At 40.5% G+C, this 17,112-nt stretch overlaps 2 protein-coding genes across 2 annotated transcripts; both read left to right on the forward strand.

The window, feature by feature from the left end:
• Positions 1 to 1,351: 1,351 nt before the first annotated feature.
• LOC308659312 (olfactory receptor 10Q1-like) lies at positions 1,352 to 2,372 on the forward strand (the record flags this gene model as incomplete). Its single annotated transcript, XM_081312828.1, has 1 exon — positions 1,352 to 2,372. The coding sequence occupies exon 1, from the start codon at positions 1,362 to 1,364 to the stop codon at positions 2,370 to 2,372; it is 1,011 nt and encodes a 336-aa protein (XP_081168954.1). The 5' UTR covers positions 1,352 to 1,361.
• Positions 2,373 to 15,224: 12,852 nt separating this feature from the next.
• On the forward strand, positions 15,225 to 16,184 carry LOC308660818 (olfactory receptor 10Q1-like; the record flags this gene model as incomplete). Its single annotated transcript, XM_081315429.1, has 1 exon — positions 15,225 to 16,184. One exon carries the CDS (start codon positions 15,225 to 15,227, stop codon positions 16,182 to 16,184), a length of 960 nt encoding a protein of 319 aa, XP_081171555.1.
• Between the last annotated feature and the right edge of the window lie 928 nt (positions 16,185 to 17,112).

A 17,112-nucleotide genomic window follows, 5' to 3' on the forward strand; every position in this document is an offset into this window, starting at 1 on the left:
TTGAGTAATATCTATAAAGTCCTGAACACTGAATTGTACACACAAGGTAGGTCTATATTCTATAATTGTGCTTTTTGCTTTTGGCATGTATGACCCTATCTGCTGTGGGAAACGAAGCAAGGCTGAGCATGATTAATACTTGAATGGAATTCCATTAAGCAGAATCAAGTCTCAACTAGGAAATTATAAACATCTAAAAGACAGTGGCAAACTATTTTTACTCCCTTGCTGGGAAAATGACCTGGATGTGTCCATTAAAGGTCCATTGAGTAGACCTGAGCTCTGCTCAAAGGAGTAGACCTGAACTCTACTCAAAGGAGTTGACCTGAGCTCTACTTAAAAGAGTAGATCTGAGCTCTTCTCAAAGGAGTAGATCTGAGCTCTACTCAAAGTAGGCCTGAGCTCTACTCAAAGGAGACTATTTTTGTGCTAAATTTGAATTCAGCCCTTAAAACATATTCAACAAATAACAGGTAAAATAAATCATGGTTTATGGCAATGTATTAATTTAATGACAGATTGACATAGTGTACTTTTGCCATACTCATTCTTATTTTAACCCTAGGTTCTCCCTGACCTCACCTAGTATAAACCTGCTCTCTTTACCCAAATTTTTGCAGCAAACCCTTTGCAGGTTTCTACTGTTGCATTAGTGATATATCCTAGGAATACAATCTGGACAGCTGGCATGCCAAAGAAGGGAAGCCAATAGCTGCCCTCTCACCTTCCTCACCTTGCTTCCTTGTCACAGGCTCAAAGGGGGCAGCACTACAACGGGCCAAAGCTGGAAGTGAGAAAGGAGGTTCCTTGGGAAGACAAGCAGATATTATACTAAAACTATTAGTAGGGACTGAGGTGACCTGGTTCTCTGATGGGGGTAAACTGGACCATGGGAATTAAAAAAAATACTGTGAAATAAATACTGGTTCTCTTATGGAGGTATGTTTGATGAGAGCTGAATCATTGGAACTGTAAAGTGCTGTGAAATGAAATGCACAGGGATGCCAGCTGTTTTATTAAATAATCTCAATCAAATTTGTGGTATTTTCAGCCTATCCTTCAACTCTTCCACCCTTTGTTCTCTTGGGTCTGGAACCTTTGTACATCGGAGCAGATGAAAATACACTCATGAAAAGGCTGCCCACTCCTGATAATAGTAGGAGCTTGTTTTCAACATTTGCACAATTGATATTGTATTCATCTAAAATAATATCCTGGAAGAGCTGGAATTTGCTTGGGTACAGCCTAATTTAGGAGATGAAGAGAAGTGAACAGTCTAGGATTAACCACTGAAATTTCACATATCAGATCTGAGTATCATACAGTCCACAGGACGTGGCTTTTTAAACATTTGAAAAGACATGTTACTGTTTAACTGGTTTTCTTTCTTTTTTTCTTTAATGATAGAGAAGATGTATCTGACAATTTCAAACTGGGATAATCAGTCCATGGCCCATGAGTTCATCTTCCAGGCATTCTCTACTGTTCCTGAGATACAACATCTTATTTTCATTTTCTTTCTTTTGTTATATCTCACAATCATTTTTGGTAACTGTTCAGTCCTTTGGGTTATCTGCACAGTCCATTTTCTGCACACCCCCATGTATTTCTTCCTGGCCAGCCTCTCTTTTCTGGAGATTTGTTATACCACTGTGGTAGTACCTCAAATGCTTGCTAGCATTTCTGATTGCCACAGAACAATCCCACTGGTAAACTGTGGCATCCAGATGTTCTTCTTTACAACACTAGGGGGCACTGATTGTTTTATGTTGGCTGTCATGGCTTATGATCGCTATGTAGCCATCTGCCACCCACTTCGCTACACCCTCATCATGACCTGGAGGGTTTGTTTTTGGCTGGTGATTGGCTCCCTGATCCTTTCCTTAGCGCTGTGTCTGCAGCTAACTGCTTTGATTTTTAGCTTGCCTTTTTGTGGTTACCAGCCCAAGATCAATCATTTCCTATGTGATGTACCGCCAGTTCTACAGGTGGCATGTGCCGATACCCATCTCCACCAAACTGCCGTATATGGTGTTGGCATCATGGTTTTAACAATTCCCTTTTTTCTGATATGCATCTCCTATGTCTATATTGTGGCTGCCATTCTCCGGATTAAGTCCACATCTGGGCAGCACCAGGCCTTCTCCACCTGCTCCTCCCACCTGACAGTTGTGATCCTACAGTATGGAGTCTGCAGCCTTGTGTATCTGCGTCCCAAGTCCAGCGCTTCAGAGGATGAGGATAGAAAACTGGCTCTTATATATACTTTTGTCACTCCCCTTCTGAACCCTTTGATCTATACCCTGAGGAACAAAGATATCAAGCAGGCTTTCAGGAAGGTCATGAAGAAAATGATTGCATCTCAGACCTGAGTCTCAATTCATCTATAACATTATTATACCCTCAAAACCAGTTGTGGATTAGCATTATCACAGAAAGAAGGAATCTTGAATCCTTCGGGTATTTGTTGAACATTTACCAGCATATCTTAGCACTGCTCGTGTTATCTGGGGTTCTGGGTTGTATTTTGTCACAGGTTGTCTACTTCTATAATTGACCTCAGTCAGCCTGAGATCTTTTAATTATGGACGTCAGGTTGTCGGATGATCTTTCAGAAAACACCAAAACAAAAGCCTTATTCCAGCATACTCTAATTCTGCACCTGGCAGCAATGAATTTCCATATCTGTATCCTACGGTGGTATGTTTATATAGGCAAATTGGGCAATCACCTTGAGTTCCTAGTTAAGTGGGCTATCAAATTTCAAGGAAAAAAACCTGCTTAGATATCCATTGCTTGTGGTTGATCTGTGTAGTTCTGGTACTCTGTGAGCTTGGTTGTTAGCTTGCAGGTATTAACTTACCCAAGAAGGTAGCATCATCAGTGCGAATGAGTGTGAGGTTTGCTCCTTGTTTTTATGTACTACTTTCTCCTGCCAGGTTTGGTAAGAATGTATGTTCCTCTTTGGTGGTTCCCTGATTAGATTTCATACCATTCAAAAGACGCAATAAAAAGCTAAAAAGACTAGTGTAAGAGTCCACATTCAGATAAGCAGGGATCAACACCAAACAGAATAACAGAGTTGGTAGGGAACCTTGGCTGTCTTCTAGTCCAACCCCTGTTCAGGTAGAAAACCCTATAACATTTCAGGCAAATGGTTGTCCAATCTCTTCTCAAAAACCTATAACTTCTAGAGACAAGTTGTTCCACTGATTAATTGTTCTAACTGTCAGGAAATTTCTCCTTAGTTCTAGTTGGTTCTCTGCTTGATTAATTTCCATCCTTTGCAAACAATCAGGCTGAAAACAATACTCTAATCATAGAACCACCATGGAGAAAATTACACTCCACCAAATCTGGCAGAGCAAGCTACTGCATATAAAGAAGAAGCCAATACCACACTCGCTTGCACTGATCATATTATTTAGCTGGGTAAGGTAATGTATACAGCAAACCACTAAGTTCAGACAGCATCAAGAATTCCACTAAAAGCAATCTACAATTTTAAAATATAAAGTATATTTTCTTTGGGATTTGGGTACGGAGAATTGATTTATGTTTTGCCTATGGCACCAAATGCTGGCAAATACTCTGCTTCTTTCAGTTCAGTTGAAGACTACAGTATATAAGACATACATGATTGAAACTGCATTAATTTTCTCTTCCATATTTTTTACTATGGTGTCTAATTAAAAAATGGAAGAGGTTACAAGTTGAGAGCTTAAAAGTTAATTTAGAATTTCATGTGGCTTTATAAAGGTATGGCTTTATAAGAATATTGGATTTCTTTCAGAAGATTTTTATTGAATTTTATTAAATTGAAGCAGTTTGTTCTTCTGACTCTGTCACATTCACTTCGTGATTATAGTAAAACTAATCTCAATTCCTGCTTTACCCAAAAGAAAAGATTAATTTCTTCAATTAATTCACAGTTTGTTGATTGTTATTCAAATATTTACATTTTAAAAATAAAATTTAAGTTTCTAAGGATATGAATTGCAAAGTTGTGCAATCTCTTTCCACATTGTCATGTCACGTGCAAGAAATCAGGAACCAAGGTTGTTCAAAAGAGTATAAGTTTAATGCATGCTAGATCACTACAAGGATCAAAGCAACTTTGCAGTAGATAAGAATCAACAGAATTTAAGGAAGGCTGGATCTCTGGTGGGCATGAAGGGATTCCAAACTGATGACACACTTGACCCCTCCTTCAAACTCAGCCTTGTCATATTTATTTATTTATAAAATGTATTGGCTGTCCATCTCAGCATAGGGTAACTCTGGGTGGCTTATAGTCATAAAAATGTATCTACACATATACAATTAAAACATAAATAAATTAAAATCAAACATTAAAACTAGGGACACATGGGGAGGGTGGAGGCAGAGTGGGAGGAGGTGCGATCTGTTGTTATTCGATCAACCACCTCCACTGTGCTGTTCCCTCAGTCTGGCCTCAAGCCAACTAGCAAAGCCATGTCTTTAGCCCTTACCAAAGGATGGGAAGGTTGGGGGTAACATGACATTGGGGAGCAAGATGTTCTGGAGGGTGGGAGCAAGAGCAGAAAAAACCCACCTCCTGGACCCCTCCAGCTGGAATAATCAGGTTGACAGGATCTGCAGGATGCCTCCACTGCCAACACATATTGTACTTGCCATGAGAATTTCCTAAATAATAGATTGCACTTGACTTTCTTACTAGGGTTGGCCTTAACAGCAAACATTTAACCAGACAAGAAAACCAGGAATAAAAGACCCCAAAAGAGATGTAATCAATCTGTGTAACAATAGAACAAATGTAAAAAATAAAGATAAAAGCAGAATCGGTCACCATATATCCTAATAAAAACAGAGTAGATACAAAATGCATAATGGAATTTCCAAGAGGTTGCTGAAAATTATACACATAATTAGCATTTTTTCATATAAAATAAAAATAAAATCCAAGTCGGTTCAGTGAACTTGAACATAAACATGTATATATGGATGGGCTTCATTTTCATTGTCTTAGTCATCACGAAGCTGGGGGTTAGAAAGACTTCAGAGTTGAGGTTCTCTCTGGAATTGCCTCCCAGTGGCTGCCCTGTTAGTCCCCCAGAAAGCAATAGTGGTCATTCACATGGCTTGCTTATCATGACATAAAAATGGCCCATTTCCTGTTTGCCCTGGGCAAACCATCTCATAAGTAGCCCACTCTGAGGCATGTTGAAGCCACTTACAGTGTTCCAACTAGTAAGTAACATTGTTTGTGCTCTTTTGGGAGAAGACACCCATGCAAAAACCTAGTGGACATGGAAGAAGGACTAAAAATGCCAGTGATCTGCCGAGCAACTTCTGTTCTGCTGTAGGACTCTTATGTGGCTGGAGGTTTTTGGCCTCCAGGGCCAGTTTTCTTGTTGCTGCCTGAGGAATCTGAAATGTCAGTGGCAGAGGCGTTTGGGTCTTGTCTGTATTTTGCTTCCTCATGGGAATATTGATCTCGTGGAAGGTCAATTATAGCTTTTCTACAAAGTTATCACTTCTATAGTTCCACAGCAGCAAAGGTTTCACAGTGCTTCTCTTCTTCTGAAAGGTAGGAATCAGATGATTTTTTTTAAAAAAGAAAGCTTTTGTACTGCTGTAGGAATTTTTGCATGATTTTCAGCTCCTCTGTCACATTGGATAAGGTTGAATTTTGTGGGGGGCTTGAGTACATTTGGTGGTGGCAAAAAAGGCTGTCAAGCTCCCAAACTGGAAGGGCATTCTGCATTTCGAAGCACGTGTTACCTCTGATCAGCATCCACTTCTTATGTAGACCTGGGAGTAAACTCCACTGGACATAAGAAGATGAGGTTCGGCCATGTATATGTTATCGGCAATGTGTGAAAAGGTGGCATTGTACAGAATGCCTAGGAAATCTGTAGAATATATGAGGGTTTTTTTGGCAACGTATGAAATATTTGTTATTTTAATATGCTCTATACCAGGGGTCTTCAAACTCGGCCCTTTTATGACTCATGGACTTCAACTCCCAGAATTCCTCAGCCAGCATGCCTGGCTGAGAAATTCTGGGAGTTGAAGTCCATGAGTCATAAAAGGGCCGAGTTTGAAGACCTCTGCTCTATACATTCCTTAGGCATTGAATACAGTATAAAACCTAGGCATTATGCAGAATGACAAGAACTATTTAGGCAAAATATGAAAAGAGAGTCATGAAAAGGGTTAGGGTTAGGCTAATCATAACCAGGGATAGGATTCAGCCAGTTTGCACCACTTCGGCAAAACCAGTAGCTAGTTTTTGTTGCCCAGGCCCAGAACGGACTTCTGGAAGCGGCATCCACACAGAGAACAGGTTGTTCACATATTTGAATCCCACCACTGATCATAACCCTAAATCTTTATTGAAAAGACATATGTGAAAATGAAGAAGAAATGCAAAATAAAGTACAGGACTTACTTACTGGGGTGGGGGAAACCAAGAAAAAAGACCACTATTGACCTACCTGTTGCAACAAGGAAGGCTAGAATGGCATTTTAGTGGGAGTATTTTCTACTTCCCCAGTTTGCTTTTGGCACAGCATAGAAAGTCTAGGAAATGTGTGTTTCATACTTTGATGTCCCATTTTTGGCATTCTATAGATTTCCTAGGCATTCTATAGTATAAGTTCCTAATTTCACACATTGACAGTAACATATACATTCTCGCAATTTTAGAACCTGCTCCTTAGGTATCAGTCCACCCTCTCTTGCTAATCTATTGGCTACACAATTTTCTGATGTATATTGTTAAATCAGTACAATCCCCCTCACCTAGAATAGTTTCTTCTTTATTGTTTATGTAATGTATTGGCCTTATATGCTTAAATCACTTGCTTTGTAACTGACTACATACTTAATGGCTGACCTACTTACATGTTATGCAAAGGTTGCTGACTGAGCTAGACTTGCTGTCTCCAGCAGGTTAAGTAGGTTTGGGGATGGGAAACTGCTAGTGTAAACCTATTGGTTGCCGCCTAGAGGGCAACTGTATAAATAGCTGCGCAGCAGCTATTAGAGTGCTTCTGTTGTTATTTTCTGACTGAAAATAAACCTGTTGCTGTTTGAACACTTTGTCTCACTTAATGCCTCAAGAACCGAATACTTAACTGTTTATATTTCAAGATTCCTTTTTTTCTCACCTGGAAAATGTAAAAAGAAAAACCAGGTAGAATGCCTACACAAAGGTCCCAACAGAACTGAGCTGAGCTGAGCTGCCACTGAACGTAAGAATAATTAATTCAGTGCTGACATTCAGAACTTTAGTCCTATGGCTAGAACTTTGAAAGAATTAGCCCATAATTATCAGCCCTGTTGTGTATGGGAGGATATACTACCTGTCCAGCTTTTCTTCCCTTCCATTCAAGATAGCAGCAGGTGATGATGCAAGTAGGGGAAGGAAAGGACAGCAGGAGCCCGTCAGTTGTTGCCCTGAAATTGTTCCACCTCAAGCCAGCAGCAGCACGGCGCAATCAATCTCTTTGCTGAGGTGCACTAAAGGGAAATTTTTTATTTGTTTTATTTCAGAGGTAAAATAAAAATTAAAAACAAAGACTTTATCATTTTTTGTAGTAAACAACAATAAAAAGCAGAAAGAATCAAACCAAATAAATGAAAATAACAAGGCATAAGCATACAATAAATGGTTTGGAGTGACTCATTCATTTCAGAGTTTCTCTGAAAAATGTAATTAGTCAATCGGAGTGGATGAGCAGAAGCTCTGTTAAACAATCATTCTATCTTACGTGTCCTTTTTCTTTATTTAATAAAAATATAAAATCAGTCATTGCAAAAACAGATTTGTCCAGTAAAAATAAATGATCACTAGAGGCAAAGATTTTATATTTGCCAGTTGTCATGAAATGACTTTGCCTCCAAGTAAGAGCAGTTCAGCAAAATCTTTCAAGAGACCCAGTTGTGTTCTTTTTATGACATGCTACATGTATTCGACCTTGTCACTGCAGCACAGGTAAGAAAATTGGGTTTCATAATAACCAGGGAATGAGCTCATTTTATTCATGCAGAGTCCAGTGTTCTCAAATTATGCTGTATTTTAACTTTAAAAATGGAATTTAGCATCTTCAAGTCCGTTTTGACTCCTGGCAAATACCTGGACAAGTCCCTGCAGTTTCTTTGGCAATGTTTTCAAAAGTGGTTTGCCATTGTTTGCTTCGTAGAGCTGAGAGAGATGGACTGGCGCAGGGTTGCTCAGCTGGCTTTATGTCTAACAAAGGACTAGAACTCACAGTCTCCAGGTTTTTAGCATGATGTCTTGACCATTAGAACAATTTGGATCTTTAACTATGGTTTGCTGAATAAATTATCATTGCCTAATTTCCATATCATGTTTGAGCACAAACTATAATTCACAGATGAAAATAGTTGGACCCATAAACCAATGCCACCTGACACCAAATAGCTGTATGGCATCTTTGTTTAGTATATTTTCCTATTCACATTAAAAAGTGTGAGAGAGGCAAAGTGGGGTTTAAACCAAAGTATTTAAAAATAGAAACTAGAAAGCATGTGTCACTGCACGTTTTTTTTTAGTTCGTCCGAAAAGTTCAATTCTAATTGTACATTTCCTTCTGTTCTGCACCTGTGTTGATAACCTTTCCTTCTGTTCTGCACCTGTGTTGATAACCTTAACCATAGTGAATGTCATGTGGTCTAGCTATGTTATGAGTTAGCTTTGCTGTGTGCGCAAGCGTAAAAAGTTTTTCTAGTCTTTGTCTTTACATTTTTTTTCCTTTTACTGTCTGATGAGAGAGGATGTAGTTGGTTAGCTTTCTTTGTATGTGTATATATACATGTATGTGTATCTCGGCAACTGCCGAGATCAAAATTTAATCCCCACATCCTTCCAATTGAAATTCCACTCCAACTCTGCAGCCATCAAACGCATCCTGATAAGAACTGAACTGGCCCTAATCAGAAATGAACTCCACACAAAAAGATTCCTCCTGGACCGAATCAACAAAGACCTCCTCACACTTCACCTCAAACTCAGCAACAAGATCCACCCCACACTTTGGGACAAATTGAAACAAATCGCTGTCTGGAGAGCTGAAACAGAGACTGCCTACAAAACAGACACACACACCAATAAACTCCGAAGACTAAAGGAACGCCAGAAACAAACCCCTCCTCTCTCACAGCAACACATGAAACAAACTGTGCACAACATCTCAGATAGGATTCTCACCAAAGCCGAAACCAACGTCCTGTCTAAAGGATTTAATTTTGCAGTCGCTCCCAAACACATTCCCACGGAAACCATTATATGCGGAGTCGAATCCAGCCTGACCAAAATTAACCCTGATGACGCCAACAAAATCAGACTCGAAGTGACCAACATCCTCTGCACCAGCAAACCACCCAAAAGCAACTTACCCAAAGAGGAACAGACAGCACTACTTAACCTAAAAAATGACACCAGCATAATCATTCTGCCAGCAGACAAAGGCAACGCCACGGTGGTAATGAACTCATCTGACTACCATACCAAATTATCCAACCTACTCCGAGACTCCACATACAAACTCCTCAAGACAGATCCCACCACCTACCTGGAAAAAACCACAAAATCCAAAATAAAAGCCACCCCCATCAGTGAAGAGATCCAGAAAACAATCATTCCCAGAGAAAAATCATCCAGATGTCCTAAGCTCTATGGTCTGCCCAAGATACACAAAGAAGGAACCCCACTCAGACCCATAGTCAGCTCCATAGGCTCACCTCTACAAAATCTAGCCAAATTTCTTGCCAAACAACTACAGCCTTACGCAAATTCCATCACCTCACACGTACAAGATTCATTCCAATTCATAGAGATCATAAGTAAACTAAACTTACAGCCCTGTGACCTACTTGTGAGCTTCGATGTCGTATCCCTCTTCACCCAAGTGCCAATCAAAGAAGCCTTGACAGCTATCCTAAATAAATACAACCCCCCAAAACACATCCTAGATCTGACCAACCACTGCCTATCTAACACATACTTCATCTACAATGGACAAAGATACAAACAAATGGAAGGAGCACCCATGGGATCACCCCTTTCACCTGTCATCGCAAACCTCTACATGGAACACTTTGAAACCCTCGCTCTAGAAAAATCCAACCACAAACCCAAACTCTGGCTCAGATACGTAGATGACACCTTCGTAATCTGGCCACACGGCAAAGAAAAACTGGATGACTTCCTCACACACCTCAATAGCCTACACCCCAAAATACAATTCACCATGGAAACAGAAGCTAACAATCAACTTCCCTTCCTTGATGTCTTAGTCTACAAGAAATCCAACGGCTCCCTAGGACACACTATCTACCATAAAAAAACACACACAAACCGCTATCTGAACGCACTCTCACACCACCACCCAGCACAGATCAACTCCGTAGCCAAGACACTCATCTCCAGAACAAAACACCTAGCTGACGAACAACACCAAAAAACCGAACTACACACTCTCACTAATGTACTAACAGCCAATGGATTCCAAAGAAACACGATTACCAACTTAATCCGAAGAGAGATACCCACAAAAACCCAAGACAGAGAACAAGAAAATGGCAAAGCCCTCCTCCCATACTTAAAAGGGACCACAGACAGAATCAGCAAGGTCCTCCAAAAACACAACATCAAAACAGCATTCTACACAGACAGAAAAATATCCACCATCCTAAGAAACCCCAAGGACATAATTGGCTTAGAAAACCAAGGAGTATACGAAATCCCATGCACCACCTGCCCCACCACATACATCGGACAGACCAACAGAAGAATAAGTGCACGCATTGAAGAGCACAAAAACTCACTCAGAAAAGGAGAACAAACTTCATCCCTGGTCCAACACTTTGAAGCCACGGGACATGAAATTGATTTTAAAAAAACCAAAACTATCGCCAACATTGAACATTTTAACAACAGAATAATCAGAGAAGCCATTGAGATAGAAAAACGCCCCCACAGCATAAACAAACGAGATGATACCTCTCGCCTACCAACCATTTGGAAACCCGCCTTGATTGACAGACGAGTCCCAACCACCAAGAATGATAGACCCAAAGTCATGATAATACCACATGACATCACCACCACACAACCATTCAAAAAGCAAATCCGAACCCACAATGATAACGAGACACAACCACAAAACAGAAACCTAACTACAGCTGCAACATCAACCACTTTAAACCCCTCCAAACCACACAATAAGCAAACTGACACCCACTATAAAAACATGGCACCACCACAAACACGAAGCCGAACAAAAGCAGCACAACTCACCAGCTCAGGTCTAAGGCTGGCAGCTGAGACCAGCCCATCCACTCAAAACACACCCCCACCCAATCAGAACACACCCACCATTCAAAACACACTCCCACCCAATCAGAACACACTTACTCCCCCACCCAATCAGAGCACACCTCCACCCACAGAACACACCCCTTCTGGCAGTTTAAAAAAGAGGAACAAACAGCCACATGCTTCTCCCAGAAGAAGGAAGCAGAAGCCACCAGCCTGATGATGACGGATGGGATTCCGTCGAAACGTCGCCCCTACACCTTTAGTTCTACGCAGGGAAAAACCCGAATAACCAAAGATCCACATACGAACACCCGTGAAAACCTCAGAAAACAATATATATATATATATATATATATATATATATATATATATATATATATATATATATATATATATATATATATATATATATATATATATATATATATATATATATATATATATATATATATATATATATATATATATATATATATATATATATATATATATATATATATATATATATATATATATGATTAAAGGTTTTTAATAGATTATGCATCGGGTTTTATTTCCTTTACCCACACGCATTATGCATCATCTGAAGCACGGTCCATTGCCCTCTGATAGGAAGAATTATTCCTTGACATTTGGTTGCCGAGGGTGGTTTGATTTATGTTTTTAGACGATGCATGTTTCTGAGACTGTTATCAGATAGTTAGTTCTGGCGACTGAGGAAGCTGTGATTAACTGCTGAAACATGTCAGGAAGGAAGGCATGGATAAAGAGGGAGGCTCAGAGCCTTGGGGAAGACGCACCTGCTCCTGTCGACGATGCAAGGTAAGTCACTCTTTTTTCTGCTTTTCCAAGCTCCCTGGCAGCTGCCCTTGAAAATGTTCATACTCCAGGGGCTCATGATGAATTCCAAAGGCTTGGAGAGAAACCTAAAGTCAGGCTGGAGAACATTCCTCATGCTCCTCCATGACCTGAGCCAACTATGCGAGAGAGGGCTATGCAAGGCTACTGTTAACAAATTGGTGTTTTTGAAAAGCGATTGCAGCAGGCAAAAGAATATGTATCAATGATTCAGCAGCATGAGAGGGGCTCTGCTGTGATTCAAAGGCCAGTGTCGGCCATGTTGCCTTCACCTCCTCCTTCTTCTCCAAAGCCAAAGTCACACCCACCATTGAGTGTCATGTCAGATGAATGGGAACTGGAAGCTCCTATGTTACAGTCACATGACTATGGGCAGTCTCGAATGTCTACACACAGAGTCACAATGATGCCTGAATCTAAAATTAGAGCACCATCTGCTGGTGAAGCCGCATTAAGATATGAATTGCAAAGCCTGGAGCTCTCACTCTCACAAATGTCCAAGCAGGAATCATTGCTCAGAGACGCAAAGCTTCTACAGTTACCTGAGGCTCCAGCCCCTGATGGTGCTAGTATTCCTGTTAATATTGCTTCTATGCAAGTCCCTCTACCTGGCAGAGCACATCCATATTTAGCCCACACGCAATTGCCACTGGGTTCTCAATTGTGAAGGCCAGTGCCATCTACAGGTCATGCTAATGCACCAGCCCCAGAGCCAGTGCCTCCTGCTGGCCAGGGTGGACTGGCGGCTCAAATACAGTCACAGCCAGCACCTGTACCACCAGCAGCTCCAATGCAACTGCCGCATGTCCGGGCACAGGCACAGACGCCATTGATGCCCCCTGCAGGTTATGGTCAGATTGCACAACCTGCAACGCATGTACCTCAACTGCATGTTCCTCAACAGACACCCTCTATTGTACCACTGGCTGGTGACCTAAAATCAAAGCGGTCAGGACAGAATTACAGGGCATGGGTCAGTGAAGTTGGCCTATTGCTACGCCTATTGCCTGAAACATGGTGGCTGAAAAGAACCTGGAATGTTTAGAACAGAACAGAACAGAATAGAGCTTTTTCCATTCATAGAGACCTGAAGTTATTTATATACACACTGTATATCCACATGAATTTTCAATGTATCTGAAATGTGGCGATAGAGGAGCAGTTCCTGACTATTACTTAATATAATTATAAATAAGGAGGAGAGAGAAGAGCATCCCCAGGATCAAAGGATTGTTCAGAATGATCAATGAGGTTGATAGCTTCTTCTTTATAATGCTTTGTGAAGCTAATTTTGAACGTAATGCATTAGCTTCTAGAGTATTCAAGGTTTTTGAAAGTGTTAGATGGATCCTGCCAGCTGATTTGGCCACAGCTTGTCCAAAACCTTCTCCACAGAATGCTGAAATGAATTTATTGCAAGCCTTTGGCCTCTGAAGCTTTAATTACTTATTTAAGAACTTTGTAACACTGGGATTCCTAAGGAGAATTGCTTTTGTTTTTAAATAATAAATACGTGACACGTCTTCTGGGTATAATACCTTGCAAAGAAGATAAAGACTAGCCTGATTGGCTGGAGAATAGCTCAGTGAGTGGCTACCTTTGCTTGCATTCCTGTATTGATTCAGTGAATTGGGAGGAACCTGGCTGTATTCAGTCTAACAAGTAACCTGGATTCATCCGAGAGAAGAACTCATAGGTAATCCAGCTAGAAAGCTCACCATCCTGTTCATAGACAGTTGATAAAATTTCATTCCCCTTTCATCTTTTGAGACAGAAAACATCACCAAGAAGAAGAGAGCCCCACCCTTTTGTTTTGCAGTCCTGGATCAGAGGCATCATACCAGGTAAGAGTGCATTGGTAGCTTAGCTAGATCATTTATTTGGGGGGGGGGTATTGACTGTCCTCTCGATTTCAGCCAGAGATTTTCAAGCTTTATCTAGAGAAGCGGGGGTGGGTGGGGATCTTTTACCTCATTTTCATTTCTTTTTTAATTCCTTCTCCCGCCTTGGTTTTGCAGTGGGCACTGCGCAAAAAGAGAAAGATTTTAAGAGATGACAGTTGATTAAATGTTTTACTTCCCAAAATCAGGACAATAGTGCTGACATTCAAAACACTTTTCACAATTATGGTCCCGGACTTCAAAATGCAAATGAAAACGTACCAATTCGAGACCATAGTTGGGATTATTGAAGACATTCTGGGCATTGTTATGTTAGTAAATGTAATACTACCCTTTTCCTTGTAAAGTTTTGTAAGAAAAGTGACTCTTGCTGTTTAGTGGGCAGTACTGCAATGGATGAAAGCTGGAAGCTGGAAGTGAGAAAGGAGTTTCCTTGGGAAGATAAGCAATTATTATAATAAAAGCATCAGTAGAGCTCTTTGATGGAGGTAAGTCTTACGAGAGCTGAATCACTAGAAATGTAAAGTGTTGTGAAAAGAAATGCTACATGAGGAATGCCAGCTATTTTACTAAACAATCTCAATCAAATTTGTATTATTTTCAGTCTACACGTCAACTCTTCCACCCGTTTTTTTCATAGGTCTTAACCGTGTTACATCAGAACAGCTGAAAATATACCCCTCTCCATGCTCTATTGGGAGATGGGAAATGCACACAACTGAACTTAAACCAAAGTCTGATCTCAAACATCTATGGGACTTGGACTCATCTCCTGCCTTTTAATGTAGTTCCTTGCTTTCAAAGGTTGCCCTCTCCTGATACAGTAGGGACAATAAGATTACTTGTGTTATCCTATTGATAACACAAGTTCTGTAAATATCAGCTTTTGTATCTATTTGGTCAGTTTGGGACAATTGATATTGTAATGCATCTAAAATAATATCCTGGGAGTGTTAGAATTTGCTTGGGTAGAGGCTAATTGCGAGATGAAGGGAAATGAAAAACTAGGATTAATCATTGAGATTTCATGTATCAGACCTCAATATCATACACTCCACAGGTTTTTGACTCTGAAACCTATGGAAATATACTATATATAATTATGCTTTTTCCTTTTTATAGTGATAGATGAGATGTATCTGAGAAGTACAAACTGGGATAATCAATCCATTGCCTATGAATTCATCTTCCAGACATTCTCCACTGTTCCTGAGATACAATATCTTATCTTCACATTCTTTCTTTTACTCTATCTCATAATCATTTTTGGTAATATCTCCATCCTTTGGATTATCTATACTCTCCGTTCCTTGCACACCCCCATGTATTTCTTCCTAGCCAGCCTTTCTTTCCTGGAAATTTGTTATACTACTGTGATAGTACCTCAAATGCTTGCTAGCATTTCTGATTTCCACAGAACAATCCCATTGGTGAACTGTGGCATCCAGATGTTCTTCTTTACAACACTAGGAAGCACTGATTGTTTTATGTTGGCTGTCATGGCTTATGATCGCTATGTAGCCATCTGCCACCCACTTCGATACACCCTCATCATGACCTGGAGGGTTTGCATGTGGCTGGTAATTGGCTCCCTGATCTTTGCCATAGTGCTGTGTCTGCAGCTAACCATCTTGGTTTTCAACTTGCCTTTCTGTGGTTACCAGCCCAAGATCAATCATTTCCTATGTGATGTGCCACCTGTGCTACAGTTGGCATGTGCTGACACCCATCTCCACCAAACTACGCTATATGGTATTTGCATCATGGTTATAACAGTTCCCTTTCTTCTGATTTGCATATCATATATCTGTATTGTGGCTGCTATTCTCCGAATTAAGTCCACATCTGGGCGACAGCAGGCCTTCTCCACCTGCTCCTCCCACCTGACAGTTGTGATCCTACAGTATGGAGTCTGTAGCCTTGTGTATCTGCATCCCAAGTCCAGCAATTCAGAGGACGAGGATAGAAAACTGGCTCTTATATATACCTTTGTCACTCCCCTCCTGAACCCTTTGATCTATACCCTGAGGAACAAAGATATCAAGCAAGCTTTCAGGAAGGTCATGAAGAAAATGATTGCATCTCAGACCTGAGTCTCAATTCATCTTATACCCTCAAAACCAGTTGTGGATTAGCATTATCACAGAAAGAAGGAATCTTGAATCCTTCAGGTAATTGCTGAACATCTCCTAGCATATCTTAGCACTGCTCATGTTATCTGGGGTTCTGGGTTGTATTTTGTCACACGTTGTCTACTTGTATAATTGACCTCAGTCAGCCTGAGATCTTTTAATAATGGACTTCAGGTTGTGGGATGATCTTTCAGAAAACACCAAAACAAAAGCCTTATTCCAGCATACTCTAATTCTGCACCTGGCAGCAATGAATTTCCATATCTGTATCCTACGGTGGTGTGTTTTTATAGTCAAATTGGGCAATCACCTTGAGTGCCTAGTTAAGTGGGCTATCAAATTTCAAGGAAAAAAACCTGCTTAGATATCCATTGCTTGTGGTTGATCTGTGTAGTTCTGGTGCCCTGTGAGCTTGGTTGTTAGCTTGCGGCCATTTCCTTACCCAAGAAGGTAACATCATCAGTGCGAATGAGTGTGAGGTTTGCTCCTTGTTTCTATGTACTACTTTCTCCTGCCAGTTTTGGTGGGAATGTATGTTCCTCTTTGGTGTCTCCCTGATTAGATTTCATACCATCCAAAAGAGGCAATAAAAAGCTAAAAGGACTAGTGTAAGAGTCCACATTCAGATAAGCAGGGATCAACACCAAACAGAATAACAGAGTTGGTAGGGACCTTGGCTGTCTTCTAGTCCAACCCCTGCACAAGTAGAAAACCCTATAACATTTCAGACAAATGATTGTCCAATCCCTTCTTAAAAACTCACAACTTCCAGAGACAAGTTGTTCCACTGATTATTTGTTCTAACTGGAACACCCACAACTTCTAGAGACAAGTTGTTCCACTGGTTAATTGTTCTAACTGTCAGGAAATTTCTCCTTAGTTCTAGGTT

Source organism: Vipera berus (assembly GCF_964194415.1).
Source record: "Vipera berus genome assembly, chromosome: 1".
Classification (NCBI taxonomy): Eukaryota; Metazoa; Chordata; class Lepidosauria; order Squamata; family Viperidae; genus Vipera; species Vipera berus.